Raw genomic sequence first — 21,711 nt, forward strand, 5'->3', positions numbered from 1 at the left:
GCATATTAAAATATAGTTTATTGCTGTTCCTGGTTTTTTTAAAAAAAAATACCAAACAAACCAAAAGTCATTAATAAGAAAACCAGTCCCCAAACCCAGTGCTATCAGAGGCAGGCTTGCAAGGACACACCTTTTAGTGCAAAGAGGGAAGTGGCAGTGAGGGCTGGAGGAGGGGTCTGCTGTTTCTGTGTCCCCACAGGACCCAACACACTCACTGTACAGTATTTTTTTGCCCGTGGGGCTAGCTGGGGAGAGGTGTCTGAATTCACAGGCACTGGCAGGAGCCCTTGGGGGGAGCTGGAGGCATCAGATGGGGGAAGGTGGCATGTCATGGGTATGAAGAGACGCTTTGATGCCTCTTGCATCAACAACACTGGACAAGAAGGCACAACACTGAGCCAGGGAGCACCAAACCTGTCCATGTGTCTCCTGCAGACACAGCACTTTGCAAAGCAGCTTTTGCTTGCTCTCTTAGGCTGTCCAGTACTGCAGTACCAGACAGATACCCTACCCCATGCCTCTGCCTCCCAGTCAGGCACCTGAAGTGTTGGTGGGGACTAGGGAGGGGGTGGTGGAGTGGGAGCTGCACATGGCTGCATTTCCTGCAGTATCCTGCAAGGCAGGAGCCAGGTGGGACCTTGCAGCAGCAGCATGTGGCCCTGGGTCACCTCCATCCTCAGCCCTTCACGAGTCCCCACACCCCTCCTTCCCTTCCACAGCAGGTCCTGGCACTTTTGCACCAGGCATCCTCCCCAGCATCCTCCCGCCCCCATGTCCTAACAGAGAGCTAAATACACATTACAGCTGTCTAGCAGTGAGAACAATTTGTCACTGCAATAAACTACCGGGGGCAGGGTCTTTCAGTGTCTTCTGATGGAGCCTGAATGCCTTGGTGGAAGAGAAGGCTTGCCCAAATGCAGGCTGCGGGGTGCTGTGCAGAAGGGCGACTGGGCAAATTCCAAGAGCTCCAGCCCAGGTGATGCACTAGGATCCCAGGACACCTCTTCCCGAGCATATGGGATGGCTGGGACTGTATAAGGCTGGCAGAGCAGAGCAGCTCCAGCAGCAGAGAGAGAGGCAGGGCTGGCCCAGTCATTGGGGGGAGTCCTCATCTCTTCCACCAAAGCGCTGCTGCGGAAGGCTAGCACCTGGCTTTCCCCATGACACGTGGTCACAGACCATGAGACCCATTTTCGGGCAGTAGGGATGCAGTCGCCACTGCAGCCACACAGGGACTGGTCCATACATGTGGTCAGCGCTGACGGCGCACCGGGGCTGCAGCCAGCTGGCGGAGGAGGAGGAGGGAGCGGCAGGGGACTGTCAAGCAAGGCACTATTTCTGAAAGGCAGGGGGTAGCGATGCCATAAACCCCCTCCAGTCCCTCCCTCGGCCAGGGTTTGGTTGTGTCAGGACTGCGGAGGTGGAGGGCTCTGTGAGGGGCAGTACTACCGGCGCACCCCGCAGCAGGGTTAGGTCATCTTCCTGGCGACGCTGGCGTAGGTGTGCTCTATCTCCTCATCTGCGGGACACGTGTGGCTGAACTCATCGCAGGCGTAGGCATTGTTGAGGTAGCGCCAGACACCTGTCATGTCCGCTGGGATCTCGAAGTCGCGGTACTTTTTGGCTGCGATCTAGAGAGGAGAGAAGGAGGAGGCTGAGACTTCCCAGAGCTGGGGAAGATTGGCTCTCTGGCTTGGGGGAAGGGGAAAAAGACAGGTCCCTTAGCCTCCTGTTTGCATCACCGCACCCTGTCACCCCCTCTTGGAGTGGGTGCCCCCACCTTGGCCCTGGGAGCCAGTGCTATTACCTTGATGATATGCAGTTTGGGCAGGAGGTTGCAATCAGCCAAAGTCAGGTGGTCTCCATCCAGGAATTTCCTCTTGGAGACGGTGATGTCCTCCACACTGTCCTGGTCAATCTCCTCAGGGAGAGGAGTGTTTAGGTAGACATCCAGCCGCTGAAACTCCCGCAGCAGGGCCTTCTCGAAATCTGGGTGGGCAGGGAAACTACTGCAGTTAGCCTGGTGCCCCGGGCTCCGCAGCACAGGCCAGGGCTGTATAGGGTGGCCGAGGCTCTCCCAGGCTTTGCATACAGGGACAAAGCCCTCAGGGCCACACCGGTGGTGCACAGCACTGGACGCTGGCCAGTCTGTGCTCCCAGGGGGTCCCAGCAGCATCACTCCATGCGCCCCTCCGGGACCCGCTCTCCCCAGCACCTGCACACAGGGCTGTTAGCCCGGTGGGGCACAGGACTACCTTCACCCTTCCTGCTCGCTCCTCTGCTTGCCAAGGAGGCTTTGGTGGGGAAGGCAGCAGGAACCCTAACCCGTGGCAGGATTTGCCTGCAGACAAAGGATGTCCCCTGACCCAGCATGGCAAATCACAGCCCTGCAGCCCCCACCCGCATTTCTTACTGATATTTGCTTCCTTGCGCGGATTCTTGATGTACGCAGAGAACTTGGCAAAGATGTCACTCCCCACATCAAAAGATTCCTTGTACTTGGGGCTCAAGTGCGGATACCTTTAAAGAGACACTTGTGTCAGTGCAGACAAGGATGGAGACAGAGATTCAGCTGCGTGGTCCTCAGCTCCATTATCTCCTGGGCCATGGTGCCCAGGGCTGGTACTGGAGGATGCAGGTGATGTTCAGCTAGTTGTGGGAGAATGGCGCTGCTTTAAATTACTGCAGCTGCCACGCGGGGAGCTGTGTTATCTTGGGTGTTTGCTTGGGGAAAATCACAGGGCAGAAACTCCACGCTTTGGGGACACTGGTGGCAGCAGAGCCCCGGAGCAGAGCTCTGCCTGCAGGCAGACCTGGCCCAGCCCAGAGGATGCATGTTGGCATGGTAGGGGGTCTGAGGAAGCCAGAGGCTCCCGTGACTTCCTCAGTAACGGTCTCCTGTTTGCTGATGCATCCCAGGGTGCACTGCAAGGGCAGACACTTCCGAGGAGGCAGATGACAAATGCATTTGAAGCTTCCTCTTTTGCACGTGGTGTGAGGCCTCCAGCCACACAGGGCATGGGGCAGGCTGGATTGTCAGGCTGTGGGCAGTGCCCTGCATGAGCTCAGGGGGGGCCGCACGCACCCCCCCAGCAGCCCCTGGGGCTAGCTGTGCTGCTGCTTTCAAGCAAGGACATTTGCTTTGGATCAGCTGAGCACACTGGATACAAGCAGTCAAAGGGGGTCTCCTGTGCCCCCTCTGCCTCAACACTAACTACCGCAGTCACCTGCAAAACCACCAGCTCCCGGGGGTCCTGGCGCCTGCAGGGTCCTCCCCCGCTCTCCATCTCACCCCCAGCCCTGCCTGCTCCAGGGGACCAGTGCATTTCCTTCCATCGTTTCCACCCCAGCCCATCCCAGTCCCCTCACAGCCCCACCCACCACCTTCCCCTGGGGACACAGCCCCTCAGCATCACAAGCCCCGGCCCTGCAGAGCACAGCTCAGGATGCTGGGTGAGGAGCCAGCCCCCTCCCCGAGCTGCTCTCAGGCACCTCCTAGCACCCTGCCTTGGTTTCCCAATCTGCCGAGCACTACGCAATGCTGTGGTGTGCCTGCCAGGCCCCAAAAGCGGGAAGGAGCAAGCTAGCAATTACGTGGGTGGGCCCAGGGTCTGCTCCAGGAACTCCTCAATCTTAATGAAGTCTGTTTTCAGCTCCTTGTTGAACAGCAAGAAGGGTGGGTTGGTGCCCGGTGCTAAATCTTTTAATTCTTCAGGTTTCCTGGAGTGGAGAAAATAAGTGGGCTCAGAGCCTGCAGCATGTCTGCATCCACCAGCTGCCCAGGGGTGAACAGACAAGGCTGAGGTGGGTGCATGGGAGGGGGCACAGTACCAGGAACATCCCCACCTGTACACTTTGCTGGGTTTAGGGGGCTGAGAAGTACCCCCCAGCCTCTCGGTCTGCCCTGCGGTACCTCAGACTCGTACCTGCATCCAGCAGGACAGGGGGTCCCTGTGCCGTGCACGTGTTGGCACGTGGCTGGAGCTCCGTGCTGGCCCACCCCCTGCACCCCACTGTACAATGGGCAGTGTGCGGACAGGGACTGTCACTCCTGTCCCTCTCGTGGTGGTATGCTGGCTGCGGTGTAGGTGGGAGGGAGGAAAGCCAGGGGTGTTTTGCCCCACTGTTAGCACCGGCCTGTTCTCTGGTGCCACCTCACCTGGTCATGTCCACTGTGGTGACGTTGAACTTGACCCCTTTGAGCCACAGCACCATGAACAGGCGCTGGCAGAAGGGGCAGTTTCCAATGTTTTCTCCATCCAGACCAGCCTGCCAGGAAAGCAGAGAAATGAGGATTTAACCCATTGGCTGGGCTCACCCAGCCCAGATGGGGTGCCTGGAGATGGAGAGTCACCAGAGCCGGTCTCAGGAGGAAGGCACATGGAGGGCCTGGCCTGGCACCCCAGCATTGCATGCTGCAGGGAGCCCCTCCCAGCACCGGGGGGCTCAGCTGCAGGATCCCCTCTGTGAGCTGTGGCCCGACTGCCACTGGAAAGCATCGGAGAGCATCCTCAGGATGCCCTGGGTCAGATCCTTCCCAGAAATGTGAGATAAAGCCAGAAGGAAGAGACAACTGAGGCAGGGGAGGGAGGTGGAGGGTGATTACTGATGGATGGGGAGGAAGGGAGGGCCCGCTTGGCTGGGAGGCCAGGCTGGAGAGGGCGGCGAGAAGGGAAATGTGCTCATGTTTGCCAGGAAAAGAGCAGTTTGTTTTTGTGTGCTGTTAGTGTCTGCCTCCGGTTTTATGTGCATTTAACAAACTTAGGCATGACTTCCCAGGCTGATGATGACCAAGAACCACCCATGCAGCCTCCTCAGCCTCAGGAATGAGAAGGGGCTGGAGGTGGCGGGGCTGTGCAGAATTGGATTCGTGCTGACATCCCACCCAGAATCAGTGGGGAATGGGCCATGTGTCAGCTCCTAAAGCTTTGATCATGTGCAGACAGTCCCTTTCAACCCCTCTGCATGGACACAGCCATGACCTCTCAGCAGTCGGGGGCTGCGCTGTGACCAGGATGGGGTCAAACAATAGTGGGGACACAGGAAGGTGAGGAGCTTGGACAACCTGCCTGAGTCCCACCAGGGCTCCCTCATCAGGGTCTCACCCAGCTGATGCCCATTCAGCAATCCCAAGGGAAAGCAGCAGCAGGTGGAGTGAAGGCCATTTCCTTGCTATGTAGCAGCTGAAAATATCCTTTGCAAAAAGGACTGAAACTACTTATAAGGAGTTTGGCCAAGAGAAATGGGGCAGATTTCCCCCAGTGTGTGAAAACTGGTATGGATGCTCCTCAGAGATGGAAGTCAGTCATGCTGTGGTACAAGAGGTAAAATGGCTCCCAGGAAACTTGACTTGTTTAAGAGATTTAACTAGTTCATTAGCTGTATATGAACCATGGTCCTCCAGTGCATGTGGCAGTCCTGCCACTGCAGGGAAGAGCAGCGCAGCTCACACCAGCTCCTTCACAGAGGCATGCTGTTCCCATGGAGCAGCCCGTGTCAGCATGAGAGCCCCAGTGGGATGGCTTGTACCCTGCAGCTCTGTGCTAAGCCTTGATATCAGCTGGTGAGCTGAAGTTCAGAGGCTAAGCAGGCAGGTGATGAGATTTGGGAGGATCTGGTGGTGCAGAAGTCAAGTAGCAGTGATAACATCCAGGGTGGGCAGCTGGAGGTGGCTCCAGATCTTGCACCTCACTGAGGCCCCAAGACAGGATGGATGAGGATGCTTCATTAGCAGGAGATACAGAGACCTGTGCCTGGCTCTCCCAGGCTGGAGGTAAGTGCTACAAGTCACCTGTCTGTATCTACGGGTGCCCAGAAACCTGCGGCCTCTGGAATACTCAGCTTCTCCAGGAGACATACACCAGCCTCAAACTCACCCTAAGGGAGACTGTAAACTGATCAAAACAAAACCCTGACACTCTGAGTGGTCAGCTGGAGGCGGTGGTCTGCTTTTCCTCTATGCCAACACCTTTTAGTCCTTCCAGAGGAATGAAAATTACTTTTAAGCAGTATTTCTTACGCTTAGTTGTCATGAAACGATGCTCCTGAGAAAGGAAAAAGGAACTGAGAAATATATTGATTCTCTGGGGTATAACCAGAAGTGAAGCTGAACTCACACGTGAGGCTTTTTGCGGGCTATTAATAAGAAATGCTCCTGGTGTATCAGCTTATAACAAATAAGGCTTCTTTGGTAATGGGTAAAATTGTGTATTGGGTGTTCTGTGAGGAAGCTGGAGGGGAGAGTCAGAAACCAGCAACAAGGTCTACCCATTGGCATGACAGCAGGGCACCTCTGTTCCCCTTCCCCTCTGTCATTGCTGGCACCTACAAGCCAAAACTAATGCCACCCTTTGGAGCAGCTCCAACAACAACAACAGCTCAGAAAGTGCTTTTGTGGCTGCCTAGCATGAGGACTGATCCTTTCCTCCCTGCTCTCCTGAGACGGCCCTTGCTGGTGGCAGAGGAGAGGGCAGCCAGCTGTCTCCCCTCTCCTTTGCTTTCCTCGCTCAGCATAAGGTTGGGAGTGAGGAGGCTTAAGTGCAATTTATCTTGTTGGCCCCATGGGAGCTGTTGTCTGAGCCGCAGCAGTGAGCGGCTCTGGTGGAGTTGCACAAGGGGCAAAGGTGGTGCTGGAGGGGATGGTCGGGTGGGCAGGATGTCCCTCGCTGGGGCTGCTCTGGGCTCAAACTGTGCTTGCCTGCTTCAGGCTTCTCTATGCCTGCCTTGTAGCTCCAGCCTTTGAGCAGCTCAGGCTGGTTTTCCCCCTTGTCTTCTAAAAATAGGGAGGTGGGGAATTTTGGACTAGACTGAAAGGAAAACCAGGATGGCCTCTGCAGGGGAAAAAAAATTAAGCCAGGCCCATCCTAGGATGCTCAGAGCCAAATCTTTACCTGGAGGAAGTGGAGAGAAGCTACACCAGAGCTCAGGCGCTGCTGGGTGGGGGTACCAGGCTCTGGTGTGGCTTTGCTGGCACCTTCGTGGCCGTGGGGAGAGCCTTCCAGGAGCCAGGGGAGCTCAGGGGAAAGGGGTCTGGGGAGACTCATAGCCACACGCCCTCCCGCCCCAGCAAAAGACAAGCAGCACAGTGGGGAAGTCATTGCTCTTCGCTTCCGTCTCTGGAGAAAGCCTCTTCCCCTGTTCTCCCCAGGCTGCAGGAACGACTGGGACAGGGGGTGCAGAGCCTGCAGACTCCTCCAACTGACTTTCCTCACTCTTTTCCCCTCTGGATGATGGATAAACCCAGGGTGGGCTAGCGCAGCGTCTCCAGGAAGGTGCTGGTTTTTAGACCCAATTCTCTGAGGCCTCATGAGGCTGCATGAGGCATTAAAACCCCAAAGTTACTTAGCAGTTCCTGTGGTTTCTCCCTCGGTGAAACAACACGAAACGCAGTGGGTGGAGAGAGCATTGTGCATGCTTGGGGCACTGCTAAGTACTCAACACCCACCGGGACCTGCCCACTGTTCCTACAGCCACCCTGAAAGCTGGGAAGCAGACTTAGGGTAGCTGAATGCCTTGTGGGACTAAGGGGCAGAGCCTCCTCCCAGGTAGGGAGAGCACCCCAGCTGGTGGGACGATGCTCTCACTGGGACCATGGCAGGGTGAGATGCTGCCAACCCTTTGGCGACCGCCTGCCCCAACCCAAAGGCAATGCGGGAGCTGCTTTGCACCCTCCCCGTCCTCGCCAAGATAACTTCAGTGCTTGGCAAAGTGAAAGCCTGGCAGCGGCAGTGTGCCCGTAGGTGCCTGGGGGAGGACAGGCTCGCCCCCCATGATTTATGGCTATGGCAGGTTAATCTGGCAGCTGTGTCTCAGGGTGGACCCCAGCCCAGGAGGTGTGAGGTGCCAATGGCACAGGGAGTGCCTGTCTGCAGCTGAGAGCTGCTGTGACTTTGGTAAAACTGGGTCCTTAATGGTAGGAGGAGGCACAGCATCAATTCGTCTGTTAACAGACAAGCCAGAAGGGTTTTTTCGCGCTAAATTAAGGCATAGGGGAAGTCCTGACAACGCTGCAGCTTTGTTTTCTGTTTCCCTTCCCCCTGAAAACCCCCTTGAAGGTGCTGCCACCATTGCAGTCACCTCATGTATCATTTTCCTCTTCTCCTGAGCCATCCCGGGGAAAAAGTGGTGCCAAGAACGGAATCCAAATTACTTTCACCAAGAAATACACTTGTCCGATTTGGCTAAGCCGAGCTCTGTGCCTGGCAAGCACTGCCATGGCCACAGTTTTGGCAAGGGGATGGAGGAGATCCCTCCTGCGAAGGCTCAGATAATCCTTTCCAAGACATATTTCTGACCACGACCCAAGCAAGGCGCCACACATTGCCCAACTCTGCTGGGCGCCTGTGCCATGGAAGCCAGTATCTGCAGCTGGGCACTGCGGTCCTTTTGGGCACTGAGCTGTCCTAGGAGGAGAGAAGCGAAACCCACAGGGTTGAGTGACTGCAGGGAAACTGCCCTTAAAACCTTGATGTAGTGGCATAGGGAGGCATCGCTCCTTCTGGTCACTGTCACTTGACAGTGTGTCCCGGGGCCCCACTGGCATCGCTGCTGGCACACACAGTTACCAGCTGCCAGCTTCCGCTCCTCTCTTTCTACACCCCACGTGTCCGCTGCAGATATTTTGAACTTGAGCGTTAAAATATTCCAAGGGAAGTGTTTGGAAAATTGCTTAATGGCGGGGGAGGGGGGGGGAAACCCAAACCGTTTCCAGCAAATAATCCCCCCGGTCTGCTCTCCGAAACCGCCCCATCCCGCCCACACATGGGCACCCATGCTGGCTCCTCAAGCTGTCCACACTCTGTTTCGCAACACTGGCTTGCAGAAGAAGCTGAAGTGGCGGCTCTCAGCCCTCTTGCTTGCTATTCCCAGGCTGGGGCTTGTCTCATCTGGGTTTCAAGAGGCACTTGTGTGCCTGCTCCTTCACTACATTAGCTGCCGGCAGGGAGCATACCCCCAGGGTATGCAACCTCCACAAGACCAGGGCATCTTCTAGGATACTGGGTGTGACACCCCAGCAGTCCTCAGGCCACCATGTGCCTGGTCCCCTCCTCCAGCTGCCTACCTACCCAGCCTTCATGGCGAGCAATCCCAAATTTGGTACCCATCTCCAGCCTCCTAAAAACATGAAGACACCCACAAATTTTCAGCACCTAAGCCCAGCTGGAGTCTGATGAGGATGAGCCTGAGAAGAACTGCCAAAAAGCAACCACCCCCCCTGAGACCCACCTTCACGAACAGCTCGATCTCAGGCTCCTTGGTGGCATTGTGCTGCCGACTCTCCATCCTGGCAGCGTGGGGAGGGACCGCCGGCTGCTCACTGCTGCGGTGAATTGGTTCTTTGCGGAGCACCAACAGGGGAGGCTTTCGGCGGGCTGGCGGCTAGAGCACCTCGGCTGTGCTCACACCCCGCGGAGGGGCCCTTTCCTTCCTTTTGACGTGGGGAGGAGCGATGGGGCGTGTGCCGGGACCTGTCGGCGGGGAGGGGGAAGCTGCAGGGCCTCCCAGCCGTGACTCAGCACGGGTCTATCTGGATGTGTCCACGGGTCCCCTTCCAGTCTATCGCACCCGCCCAGGCGCTGCTCCAGTGCCTCCAAGCAGTGGGCTGGCGGCCCAGGCAGCCCCAGCACTGCCGCTGTCACCTCCCAGCTGGGAGCAGGGAGGTTTTGCAGAGGAAGCGTCTCGCCTGCCACTTCTCATGCTGCTCTGGTCTGGTCTTGCCCCTTCGCTATCCTCCCACCCTTGTGCCTGGACACCAGTGCCCCAGAGTTCACCACTTCTTTATCTCTTTGGGGTGAACCGAGCTGACCTTCCCACTGCCTTCCCCCCTCCTGCTGCTGCATCACGATGGGCAACTGCCAGGAGGGATGGTACAGCTCCTCTTGCTGCCCACCACCCCAGGGGGGTCCCCTCGGGTGGGTGCTTCTGAGCACCCCCTGCTGCAAGGATTGGGGGCCGAGCAGGGCGAGGGTTCGGGGAAGCTGAGCAGGGCAGCCTGGCTGCCTCCACTGGCTCTTTGCAGCTGGTCAAGCGCTCCCAGGGTGCAGATCTTGGGCAGGAAGGATTGCAAAACAGTCGGGGAGGGAAAGCAAAGAGGCTGGAGCATGTCAGGGTGCAGTGGGGAACCCCAGAGTGCTGCTGGCAGTAGCCCAGCCAGGGCGGTGCATGTCAGGGTGATGGGAAGGGATGTTTCTAGGGATCACCCCCAGCAGGGCCCCGTTCCTGGAATTTGGGCTGTTTCACAGGAAGGATGACCGTCTTGCTTTCTTCCCCAGCATGGGAGGGATACATTCATCGTCAGATCGTCCTGGCTGCCATCCCAGCGGAGACAGCTTCCCAGCACCCACAGGCTTAACTCTTCTCTGGTGCAAGTCCTGTCTCGCACCTTGGGACCCCATAGCTGATTCCAATCTTTGCACAAAATAGGGATCCTGAATACTTGACTCAGCACCCCACCTCCCCGAGGCCCCCTGCCAGTTCGGGTAGGTTCAGGCTTTCCTAAAAATAATCAAACCCTGATAAGAAAGCATCCACCCTGAGGCAATTAGGCTGGGAAATGATTTTGCAGGCTTCTAGAGGAGCCCCCCCCCCCAAGGGAGAAGTTTCTCCTGGGTACTGCTGCACAGCCCAGAGTGGTGCTTACGCTGGCAGCTGCACGGGGGGCCTGGGGGTGTATTTTTGTTTCTGTCCCATGAAAGCTTTTGGAGCACTTGAAACTCCACCCAATAGGACAGGAAACTCTGCCTGATGTTCTCATAAGCAAGAGGGATGAATTAATGGCATTGTGAGTGCCAAGTGCACTCAGACCACTCAACAGGACCCTCAGCACAAGCCTGGTGCCCGTCTTGCTCCCCCCACCCATCTCCCACTGTGGACCCCTGGATGATGTGTGCCAGTCCCTGCTGCTGCCCCAGTCCCCCCCTTGCTGCCCCTCCCCAAGTGATGTGGAGCCTGCAGGGAGCCGTGCCGGCTCCTGGCACTGCCCTTCTCTGCTGACCTCAGCCCAGGGCAGAGCGAGCAGCTCCCGCCCGTTGTGTTTCCCTCTAAGCTGCCAGCTGAAGCAGCAGGCAGGGATTTAACTCCTCCAGGGCAGGGGGCACAGGGACAGCAGGGTGCCCTCCTCATGGATGTTGGAGTGCCTGATGTCTGGCCCTGCAGAGGCTGTGGGGGCAGCAGTGCGGCACCAAAGAGGTCCCCGCCTGTGGTGTTTGCAGGGAGGGCGTTTGCCTTTTCTGCAGGAACAGCCACCTTGGGAGGCAGCACAGGCAACCCTTCCCTTCCTCCTCAAACGGTGAATGGCCGGACATTTGCTGAGATGGAGATTACAGCACATGTGTATCCGGATTTCTGCCTCACCGCGTCCGTGAGAAAGCGGGAGGCACATTGGAAACCTCGCCAAGCCCCATCCCTCTGCTCAGGGGGAATGGAGGCGGGAGGGAAGGGGCTGCTGGTTCCTCTGCCAGTGATAGTGATGCCGAGGCACAGCACCCGCTCACCCACCATGGAGTGCCTTTGAAAACATGTCCCTCCCTCCCTGTGGGAGGTGTCCCTGTGCTGAGAGTGTCCCAGCTGTCCAGAGCAGCCCCTTGCCCTGGGCAGGAGGCACAGAGCGGGTACACAGGCGCCTGCCCAGCCCAGCACTTTGGCAGGGCAGAGAAGCAAGCCATTGTCCCCGCGCACTGCCAGCGCCAGCCGCTGCCGAGGACCAGACCAGTGGAGGCTGCCTGGTGGGACGCAGCAGAGCCAGCAGCGGTTGCACCATGGCCAGGCTGGTGGGTCCAGCAGCAGCCCTGGTCCTCCTCTGCCTGGCTGTGGGGCTGGAGGCCAGCCCGGAGCTCTCCGGTGAGTTGGGGCATGGGCAGGGCAATGAGGGATGCCAGGGACCATGGTGGTGTGAGGGGAGGCTGAAGCCACAGCTGGGTTCGCAGGGTAGGGTCAAGTGAGGCATAAAACTGTGCAGGCCAGAGGGAGTTTGCCATAAAACTTGGGGCTATTTTTATCCCCACAGCAGGGCTGGAACCTGAAAACACGCCGTGCACATCCTGCAGCCCCGGTGTGAGAGAGGGAGCGGCTCTCCCCGCCGCTGCTGCGCTCTTTTGGACAATTTGGAGGCAGAAATGCAAAAAAAACCCCCAAATCTTAAGACAGCCCTGAGCTTTCCTGAGACCCGCCCTGGCTGGGATGCTTATTCCCTCAGTGCCAGGCAGTGTGTGGAGCTGAAGGCTCCTGGAACACCCAGGGCTCCCCAGCAAGCCTTTGCTGTTCTGAGAAGATGAGAGAGATGGGCTGAAGCTCTGCCTGGTCCCCAGCCAGAGCCACCCATGAGCAGGGTGCACTGTCACAAGGCACAGCAAGGGCCAGATCCTCTCCATGGGGGCAGCTTTATAGCTGTAGCCAAGGCAGGAATTTGGGATCCCTTGTGCCCCAGTGCTTGGGACAGTCAGGATGGGTGCAGGCAGGCTGAGTGCCTGGGGGCTGCCATTTCTCTGAGGCACCTTCTAGAAACAGCCACGCACACCTCCCACTCTGCTCTGCCGGGCCCAGGTGCCACGAGAGCTCGGCGTGGCCGGGTGGGCCGCAGCAGAGAGGATGTGATTTCATCTGGGCAGAGCTAACCGCACAACCGCACCATCGGGGACTGAGTCAGCGGCACCGGCAGGCAACCGGAATTACTCGCAAAAGCTGCCTGCAGCCCCATTGCCATGGTTTCACCCAAAACTCCCCTCCACCATCTTTGCAGCTGCTTACTGCCCCAAAATTATGATAGAGAAACCTCTGCCCCAGTGATGCTGTTTGAGCCTCAGTTTTAAAAGACAAACCGCTGGTGCTGCCAGCCAGCCTGGCAGCAGAGGAGGGTGCCTGCTCCAAGGCAGGCTGGATTTGGGGAAACCCATTTCTCCCTGTTTCTGCCCTGTGTCCCCCACCCTCCCCAGGATTTGGGTCAGCCCTCTGTGCCCAGGGTATGGGCAGCCCCACCGTCAGCTGTCTCAGGGATGGGCAGGTGGATTTGGAGTTGGTGCCAGGCAGAAGTTGAGCCCCAGGTGGCTCTGGAGCCTGCACAAAGAGCCTGGTTGCTGCTGCAGCTGTGGAGCTGCTGCAGGGGATGCAGAGGAAAGAGATGGGGGCTGGCAGCCCGGGCAGGGGCCCATGCCCTTCACATCCCTCAGTGTTCAGTGACATGGAGCAACCCGAGGAGAGAGGCAGCACAGGGCTTGTCCTGTCCCCCTCTTTGTGGGCACTGCACCCCAAGGGGCTGATCCAGCTCTGTGTCCTCCAAGCAGCAACTCTGCATCTCACTGGAGCTTTGACCTGACTTAAAGAGCTTGTCTGCTACCATCCACATCCTCTGCCTCTCCTTTCCTCTTTCCTCCAGCATGCAGAGGAGCAAGGGCTCACTTGCACAAGGCTGTGGCCCTCCAACTTTGTCACCCCAGGCTTGCAAGGAGAAATGCCAGCAGCTGCCCATGTCCAAGGGAAAGATTAAGTCTGAGCAAGGCCGGCTCCCAGCTGCATCCGCTGATGTCTCCCAGGGAGGGATGCTGGCTGTGGATGCCAAAGGGTTAGCAGCAGCAGGGAAGGTGAAAGGGGCCCTTTGTGCAGCTGAGCCTGGTACCAGTTCGCAGAGGGACAGAGGGAGAAGTGCAGGGCTGGGAGCCAGTGCTCCCACCTTCTTGTATTGGTTTGGGAGTTTGACACGCTCTGTGCTGGAGGTCAGGGTACGTGTCCTGCCCTGGACCCCAGCCCTGGGCTGGGGCTGGGGTGAGAGTCCCTCCAAGGACCCCACAGCTGGGGATTGGGATCTGTGACCCACCCATCAGCCCAGGGCCCTACCTGGCAGGTACTGGGTTGCCCTGTCCCCACCTCCTAGCCTCAAAATGATGCTTCCCTTTTGCTTTTGTTTTATTCAAAGGCCTGGTGCAATCTGCTCTCTCTAGGACCCTACACATCATTTTTTGTCAGCTTATCCTGCTTCCTCAGCCTCCTTCAGCAACCAGCGCCTGCTAAGAGCACCCCTGGCAGCTTGCAGAGCTTTTAATGAAACAGCTTCCTTGCTCAGCCAGCACCCAGCACGGCCAATTCTAGCCAGAGCTGATAGCAGCATGTTAAACCCTGTTACAGGCTGGGCAGGATAGCCCCATCTTACTGTCTCTTGTAAGGAAAACAACAGGGTAAGTGGTTTGGGACACAAACTAGGCAGGATTAAAAGAGAGAAATACCCTGTTCTGGGAATTCAGGGAGAGAAGGGCCAATGCCCCCCACCCTCCCCGCCCCGGCATTGTAAAGGCCGTGGGCTGGGAATGGCTTGCACCCAGGCACTGGGCTTCTCCAGCAGAGAGACCTGGGGTCAGCTGGACTCAGATGATGGCTTGTTGGCTCACACCGATCCATATCAACCCAGCCAACTGCAGGAGCTTGCAGCAGCTGCCTCACCCTTCTCTCCTCCAGCTCATGGCTCAGCATCATATGACAAAAAGCATTCTCCTCTCCCCAACTCCAGTGATCATCTCTGGTTCATCCTTGCTCTTTCCTCCCTATGTCCATTACAAGTCAGATTTTCTCTAAACCCTTGACTACTCCTTATGGGATTCTTCCATACATGTTTTTTCTGACCTGTCGTCCTGCCTCCAGCTTTCACTTCCCATTGCTAACCAGCTTGGCTACCCCATGCTGCTTCCCAGCCTCTTGGCTTGCAATGCTGGATATAAGATTTGCTGCAAGCCCACCTTCTCTGCCACAGCCCCACTTTGGTCCTGTTTTCCCCGTAAGTGCCCCTGCCCAGGATGTCCTCACTGTCACCAGCTGTCAGGAGCCCAAGCACCACCACCCCCGTGGTCCTGGTGTCTCCTCCAGCCAGCGCTGTCCATGCTCTCCCCTTCCAGGGTATCTGCGCAAGGTGCTGAGGAACCACACCGCCCACACCTGTGACGGGGAGCAGCTCCTCATCATCTGCCCTCGCAAGACCACCATCAGCATCCTTGGCGCCTTCTACGGCCGTCGTGTACCCAGCCCCAACCTCTGCCCCAGCCCTGGCAATGCCTCCCAGGAGAGCACTGAGTGCACATCTGCCACCGCTCATGTGGTAAGGGCCGGGGGTCCCCAGGGACTGGGCTGCACACCCCTCATTCCCCAGGTCACTGGGCTGCCTGCTTGGGCTGGGTGGCTGCAGGCAGTGCAGCCTCCCCATGCCCCAAGGGAGGCTGCTGCCATCAGCATCAGAATTCACCCATGGGGTTGTTTTCCCAGGACGTTTGTGGGAGATAAAGGTGGATGGGATCTTCTGTGGTGGGTCCCAAGGTAGGGCAGCCCTGCTAGAGGAGCCTGGCAGGAGGCACTGCTGCGTCCTTAGCTGGCTTTTGGAGTAATCCCACAGGACACAGCAGGCTTGGAGAAAGCCCCAGCAGCTGGGCCTGGGTCCCAGGAGAGGGGTGGTGCAGCAGCCGGGGTGCCAGGCTTGGGAAGTGAGACAGGGGCCTATGAAGGATGCTGTGCTCAGCCCTGTGGGTGCAACCCTGGGGTCAGCACAGAGCTCAGCCCTTCCCCAGCCAGAAGAAGCACCCGTCTGTGCTGGTAGCTCCCAAGAAGCAGATTAATGAAGCAAGCCCAAAGGAGGGTCTGTTGATTGCAGTAGCCAGCTCAGGGAGAGGGGAGGAAAGCAGGGGCTGGCAGGAGGGAAGGGACCTCTCCAAAGCTGACACCTGACTGGAGGAAGCACTTACCAGGCTGCTCTAAAAGCCCCGCAGCCTGCTCCACGCTGCGGCTCTGCTCAATTCCTCTTTGTGTTTGGGGGGAAATCCCTATGTCCGGTGAGGATGTCAGCCCTCCACTAGCCCCACACATGAGATATCATGAGCAGCTTGAGGAATGGGTCAGAGAGGAGCTGGGAGGGATGTAATCCTTTGGCATCCTGCAGCTTTACCCTGGCTTCTGGGTCTCCATGCTGGCACAGCTGGCCTCAGCATCCGTGGCCTTGGAATGCCTTGGACCAGACTGGCTGTCACAGCTGGCAGCAGCCCAGTCCAAGCATCAAAGCAGTCACCTGGGAGGAAGCAAGGAGAGAAATAATGCTCATTCTGCAAAGCCTTGAGCGAGCACGTGACCTTTGCCAGCCAAACCCCTCCAGTTCTCAGCAACTTCAGCCTTGGCTGAATGCTGGAGCCCCATCTCCTGGGGGCTGCGCTCCCCCATGATCCCTTCCTCCTGCAGGAGCAGGCCTTGTAGTCACAGGGGCCTGGTCGCTGCCTTTTCCAGAGCCCTGCTCAGCCAGGCAATGCTCCTCAGCCACAGCTGCAAGTGTGCGGTCCAGTTACTCAGCTCTGCCCATAGCTGGGGAGATGCTGCACCCACCAACTGTGGGAGAATGGGTGAGATGGGCAAAGCACAGTGCTGTGCCAGACATAGTACGCCCAAACCATACCCACTTCTGCCTTCTGGTCACAGGGCTCTGACAAACCCAGGGCAGCTGGGATATGTGGTGGGAGCCAGCAGGAAGGTCTTTCAGTAGGGACAAGGTTTCATGTGCTACTTTTCTAGTCCTGTTCCAGGTCCTTGCTAGAGCTGGGGCAAAACCGCAGCAAGCAGCTGTGTGCAGCTGCCTGTGGGGAAGGGGAACATGGAGCTGGAGAAGAGGAACAGGAGCTGAGGGACCAGTTCCCTGCTCTGGGATCTTGCGAGGCTTTGCTGCCCGGTCCTGCTCCAGCCGCAGATGCCCTCCCGGCATCCCGCATGTCTCAGTCCCTGAGCCGGAGTGTGCTGGCATGGCACCAGGTCAGCCCCACAAACCACCCTGCAAAGACAGGTCAGGGTCCCTACAGCTCGTGTGTTAAGTGCAGGATGGAGGGTATGGCCCAGCACAGACGAGTGGAGACCGAAGGGCAGGTCTGTGAGCAGGATCTGTGCAGCTCAGGTTTGCAGCGAGGTGGAGCCACTCCACCCAAGGGACCGTGATCACACCGGGTCTGGGTTCCCTGCTGCCTGGAGGCTGCTCTTGGAGGAGAAGGGATGTCTGGAGAGTAGAGAGCAAGGCTTCTGCTGAGGCTCAGCTCTATTTAGGAAAAACCTGGGGGGAGAGACTATTTGCATTTCCTCCTCAAATTCCGCTTCTGACAGCCACTGAGGAGCGCGAGGAGGCTCGGTCCCGTGCTGGCTCGGCTCGGCCACCCCGCGGGGTTGGCAGCGTCGCCTCCGGGCCGCCGCGGGCAGGCAGGAACAGCGGGCAGCGGCGGCGGCCACGCCGCTCCCAGCGCGGGCGCGGCCCGGGCACCGGGCGTGAGCCCGCGTCCCCGCCTCGTGGCCGCGCGTGTGCATTGCACGGAGCCCTGCTGGCGGGGGCGCGGGGGCGCGGGCGCGAGTGCACGGGTGTCGCACGGCGCCGTGCCAGGGCGCACGCGGGCACGGGTGTTGCACGGAGCTGCGTCAGCGTGCACGCCTGCACGGGTGTTGCACTGGGCCAAGTGAATATGCACGCATGCGTGGCCGTCGTGCAGAGCCATGTCAGTGTCCACGGTGTTGCGTGGGGCAACGTGGGGCAATATGGGTCAACAGTGTCTACGTGGGGCTGTGTTAGTGTGCACGCCTGCACGAGCGTTGCACACGCGCGGCATGGTGCAGTGCCGGTGCGCATGCCGGCACAGGTACTGTCAGACCTGTGCTGGCACAAGCTCTGTGTGGGGGCAGAGGAGGAACTGCTTCAGGAACGGACACATGAAGCAGGGTGACTGCGGCAGGGGGCGGGGGGGCAGAAGCAGCCACAGGGCACCTCTGCAAGGTGAGAGGCTGTTTCCCTGAGCCGGGTGATGTCACCTCTTCTGAGGCAAGAACAGCCTCTGGTCTCCTCACCCGTCTTCACGTCTGTCCCACTTTGCTCTCCAGAAGCTGCTGGCTGAGTGCCAGGACCAGCAGTGGTGCCAGTTCTCCGTGCATAGCCAAGTCTTTGGCCCGGACCCGTGCCCTGGGACGCACAAGTACCTCATTGCTTCCTACAAGTGCCGGCCAGGTGAGGTGGACCAGGGTCTGGGTAATGCTGCATGAGCTCTTCCCCCACCTCAGCTGCTCAGAAAGGGGCAGAGAGGGGAGCTGAGCTGTTCCTATATCTCGCAGCCCTCCTCCAGTCCTGCCTTTGGCAGCTCTCAGACCCTTGGCTGGGCTAAGGGAGGAGGGGGCTGCAGGTGATTCGGGATGCGTTGGGACGTTCTGCAGTGTCACTCCCCAGGGAATCATCGGGTCAAGACCGTGTGTGAGAATGACAAGCTGAGGCTGCAGTGCCGACCAAAATCCATCCTGGCCATTTATTCTGCAAATTACGGACGATTCCTGCGGGGCAAGCCGGAGTGTGATGCCCTCAATGCTGGGGGGCCCCATATAGGTACACTAGAACGGTTTGAGCCAGAAATGGGGCCAAAAGCTGGGCAGAGAACGTGGCACAAGTATGTCATCGGGCTGTACCTGTGCCCCTTGGCCCCAGCTGGCTGGAGCCCAGCAGGTGGGGGCACGTAGGTCTGCCTGCGGATCCATGCCCCATGTCTTTGCAGAGTGCTTGGCGCCAGACGCCCTGCGGAGGGTCTCCAAGAAATGCCACCGCAAGGGCAACTGTACCGTGGCTGCTGACCGGGCCACCTTTGGGGACCCGTGCCTCCCAGGCATGAAGAAACAGCTGCGGGTCTCCTACACCTGCGGTGAGAGCCACCAGCGGGGCTGGGGGTGTGGGGGCCACTGGCTGAGCCCCTGCTGTGCCTACCCTGTGCCTTGCAGGCAGGGCTGGTGGGGCTCCCTGGGGAGGCAGGGAGCTGCTGGGGATAAGCAGGGTGGTGATGCTCCATGTACGCTCTCCTGCAGTGCCCAAGCAGCTGCTGGAGGAGGTGGGCCCTGACACCTCGGATCCCTTCCTACTCTCGGACTACATGCACGGTAACATGGGGGGAGGCTACACCAAAAGTGGTGTGGCATTGTGTCTGTGCCCAGGTGAACCATCCCTTCCATGGCCTCTCTGCATCCATGGCACCCACCACTGGCACGAGTCCTGCAGCTCCACCCCAGCATTGCTGTCCCGTGGCTGAAGCAACCCATCAGTCGGTGCCCATGTCTGAGGGGCTGGAGGGATGTGGTCTGCTGGGAGCAGGGGCCCCGTGGGCAGAGGAGCGATTGTGCAGGAAGGAAGCTTGGCATGGGGAAGGAGGCAGGCAGGGCCAGGCAGCTGGGCAGCACAAAGGGGCACTGGGGAGCACCTTGTGTCTCAGCCCACATCCCCCTTGTTCGCTGCAGGTGGCTGGTACAAAGGGCCCAGGTTCTCCAGGCTCCGGGAAGACCGGATGATTTTTACTAGCTCTCTGGCAGCTTTTGCCCACCTTTGGGGTATGTGCCCTCCCTGGCTCTCACGCAGCACCCAGGGGAGCGGGACAGGCTTGGGAGGTTGGCTCAGTTCCCATGATGACCCCTGCTCAGCCCAGGGCTTGGCTCAGAGGCAGCCAGACCCCAGACCCCTCCGGCAGGGTTGGCAGGCCCATGAGGGAAGAGGGCACCAAGTCCCGATGCTGGATTTGGGGGGCCACATAGGGCGGGAGCTTGGAGGTTAAACGAGCCCCAAGGTCCTGCAACATTGGTGGTGGTGCTGCTGCTGCAGTCCTGCCCATGGGCCTTCCTTCTCCAACAGGCTGCATTACCCACTGGGTTTCCTTCCTTCCTGCCCTGTCTGCAGGGGCACTGGTGGAGAGCACCTGTCTGCGGGCAAAAATCTCCTTAGCCAGGGGAAATTACTCATTTAAATCCCTAGCGAGATGATTCCTCCCACCGTGCTGCCTACCCCACATCCCAGTGTGGGTTTCCTATGGGGAGTGGGGCATTTCAGGACACTGGTGCATACTGATCATGCTCTGGGTGACACTCCCACAATCACTGGGGTAGACTCTGTGCTGTCCCTGCAGCCTGGGTAGTGAGGGCAACCCTGCTCCCCTCCTCTTCCTCTTCCTCTCACGTACCCAACAGAGGGGGGTTTCCAGGCACTGGTTCCCCACAGGCTGCAGAGGCAGTTTGTACCCTGGTGTCTCTCTTTGCTTTTTGCCCTGCAGGCGTCCCAGAGAAAGTTGGCCTCTACTTTCTTTGTGGGGTCTCAGGAGGTCTCATGCTCCTGCTCTGCATCATCAGCCCCAAAACGACCTTCCTCCAGGAGGTGGGGGAGGCTCTCAAAGACCCTGAGCTGGGGAGCAGCTCGGAGCTGAGCAGGGCCAAGCTGCGGGACGAGCAGGACGAAGACCTTCCCGATGACAGCTCCTCGGACTCCTCCTTCCGCCGCCTGACCCACACCTACCGGGCCACCGATAGCATCTTCAGCCCTGAACTGACAGCAGCCTTGGAGGGAGCAGTGGAGCACCGGTGCCGCAGTGGGGAGGAGATCTGGATGCCCAAGGAGTCGAGCCCGTACGCCATCCACAAGATCAAATCAGCCACCAAATAGAACTGGAAGAAAATGGCTGGAGAGCAGTGTGGGGTGGAGGCTAAGTGGGATCTGACATCTTGACATCAGAGAGACACAAGAATTCGGGCTCCTTGGGGTGAGGGGATGTCCTGAGTGGCAGCACGGCAGCCCCAGTGCATCCATCAACCCACTGCTCCACCAGCCTGGAAACCTCTCACTGGGGTAAGGTGTGGTCCCTGGGTGTGATGAGGGGCTGCGGGATGGCTCATGGGGCCCCTGGCTCCTTTGCCACAAACACACTGCTAACCCTAAGCTAACCTCCCCATTCTTGGGTCAAAAAAGCCAGCTCTAGTACTTAATCCTGCTCAGCTCTGCCGAGCTCACCCTGAGCCTTTCCTGGCTGTTTGGTCTTGTTTCTTCTTGGGTGCTGGCTTCCTCCCCTGGTGCTACAAACATCCCCCAGCACTCAGGCAACGTACCAGCAGTGTGCCGGCAGCAGAGAAATGGCCAGAACATGGGGAGTATGCAGGCAAAGCGGGTGGAAGAGCATCACCCAGCACGGCCCTACCACACTGTGTGTGTTGCAGCCCAGGTATCCCCAGGGGGGATGTACCTCAGGGCTGGGGCACCTGGCAGCTTGGCATGGTGCTGGCTTTCACTTCCCTGCAAGCATTCAGGAGCTCTGCCACCCTTCATGGCTCTGTGCTTTCCTTCACCTTCTCCCGCTGACAGGAGAGCCCTGGGGTTAACTTGCCAGGGCTTTTTCCGGTAAATAAATGCAACAGCTCGTAGACACAATGTCCCTTCCTGACTCGGCCATTAACAGTGAAAAGGGAGGAAAAAGGAAGTGGCAAAGCTCAGCCCTCCCTGTGTGGATCAGCTCCTTGCCTCCCGCCGGCGTTTCTGGTGCTGGGCCATGGGGAGCTACAAGTTGGGCCTGTTTTAGCATGGGAAAGGATAAGTTTTTAGCCTGGGGAAGGGAAATGGGGGAAAAGCAGTCTGTGTGGAATCCATGAACGATGCTTCCCTGCCCTTGCTCCTCCTCTTGAGCCTGAGGCACTCTGCCTGGTAAGAAATCCTGCAGCAAACATCACCAGATGCCATGCAGAGGGGCTTCTCGGCAGTCACACGGTGCCAGGGAGCCAGGCTGGGTCTGGGGGCTGCTCCAGCTCTGAAAGGCAACACAGGCTCTGTAGTGCTGTGGGAAGGGGCTGGATAGAAGCAGTAACCCAGCTCTTCTCACGATAGGGCCGCTCCAGACACCAGTGCTCTTGAGCTAGCACGTAGCAGGGTATATTCTTCCATCT

The 21,711-nt window shown here is 58.5% G+C and overlaps 2 protein-coding genes across 3 annotated transcripts; one reads left to right on the forward strand and one right to left on the reverse strand.

Annotated features, from left to right (window-relative positions):
• On the reverse strand, positions 1-9,454 carry LOC104051461 (chloride intracellular channel protein 2-like). Its single transcript, XM_064463544.1, has 6 exons — positions 9,226-9,454; positions 4,160-4,269; positions 3,595-3,720; positions 2,414-2,520; positions 1,808-1,989; positions 1-1,631 (listed from the first exon to the last, which is right to left on the reverse strand). The coding sequence occupies exons 1-6, from the start codon at positions 9,280-9,282 to the stop codon at positions 1,470-1,472; spliced, it is 744 nt and encodes a 247-aa protein (XP_064319614.1). The 5' UTR covers positions 9,283-9,454; the 3' UTR covers positions 1-1,469.
• A 1,948-nt stretch (positions 9,455-11,402) lies between these two features.
• LOC104046973 (protein eva-1 homolog C-like) lies at positions 11,403-21,369 on the forward strand. Of its 2 annotated transcripts, XM_064463546.1 has the most exons (8): positions 11,403-11,838; positions 14,877-15,076; positions 17,866-17,989; positions 18,206-18,358; positions 18,525-18,668; positions 18,829-18,900; positions 19,255-19,344; positions 20,058-21,369. In XM_064463546.1, the coding sequence occupies exons 1-8, from the start codon at positions 11,517-11,519 to the stop codon at positions 20,441-20,443; spliced, it is 1,491 nt and encodes a 496-aa protein (XP_064319616.1). In that variant the 5' UTR covers positions 11,403-11,516; the 3' UTR covers positions 20,444-21,369. The 2 variants fall into 2 exon arrangements, with proteins under 2 accessions (XP_064319616.1, XP_064319615.1); XM_064463545.1 differs by lacking the exon at positions 19,255-19,344 and having other exon boundaries at positions 11,405-11,838; positions 20,058-21,368.
• Positions 21,370-21,711: the final 342 nt, after the last annotated feature.

The sequence above is a fragment of the Phalacrocorax carbo genome, chromosome 11, assembly GCF_963921805.1.
Source record: "Phalacrocorax carbo chromosome 11, bPhaCar2.1, whole genome shotgun sequence".
Taxonomy (NCBI): Eukaryota; Metazoa; Chordata; class Aves; order Suliformes; family Phalacrocoracidae; genus Phalacrocorax; species Phalacrocorax carbo.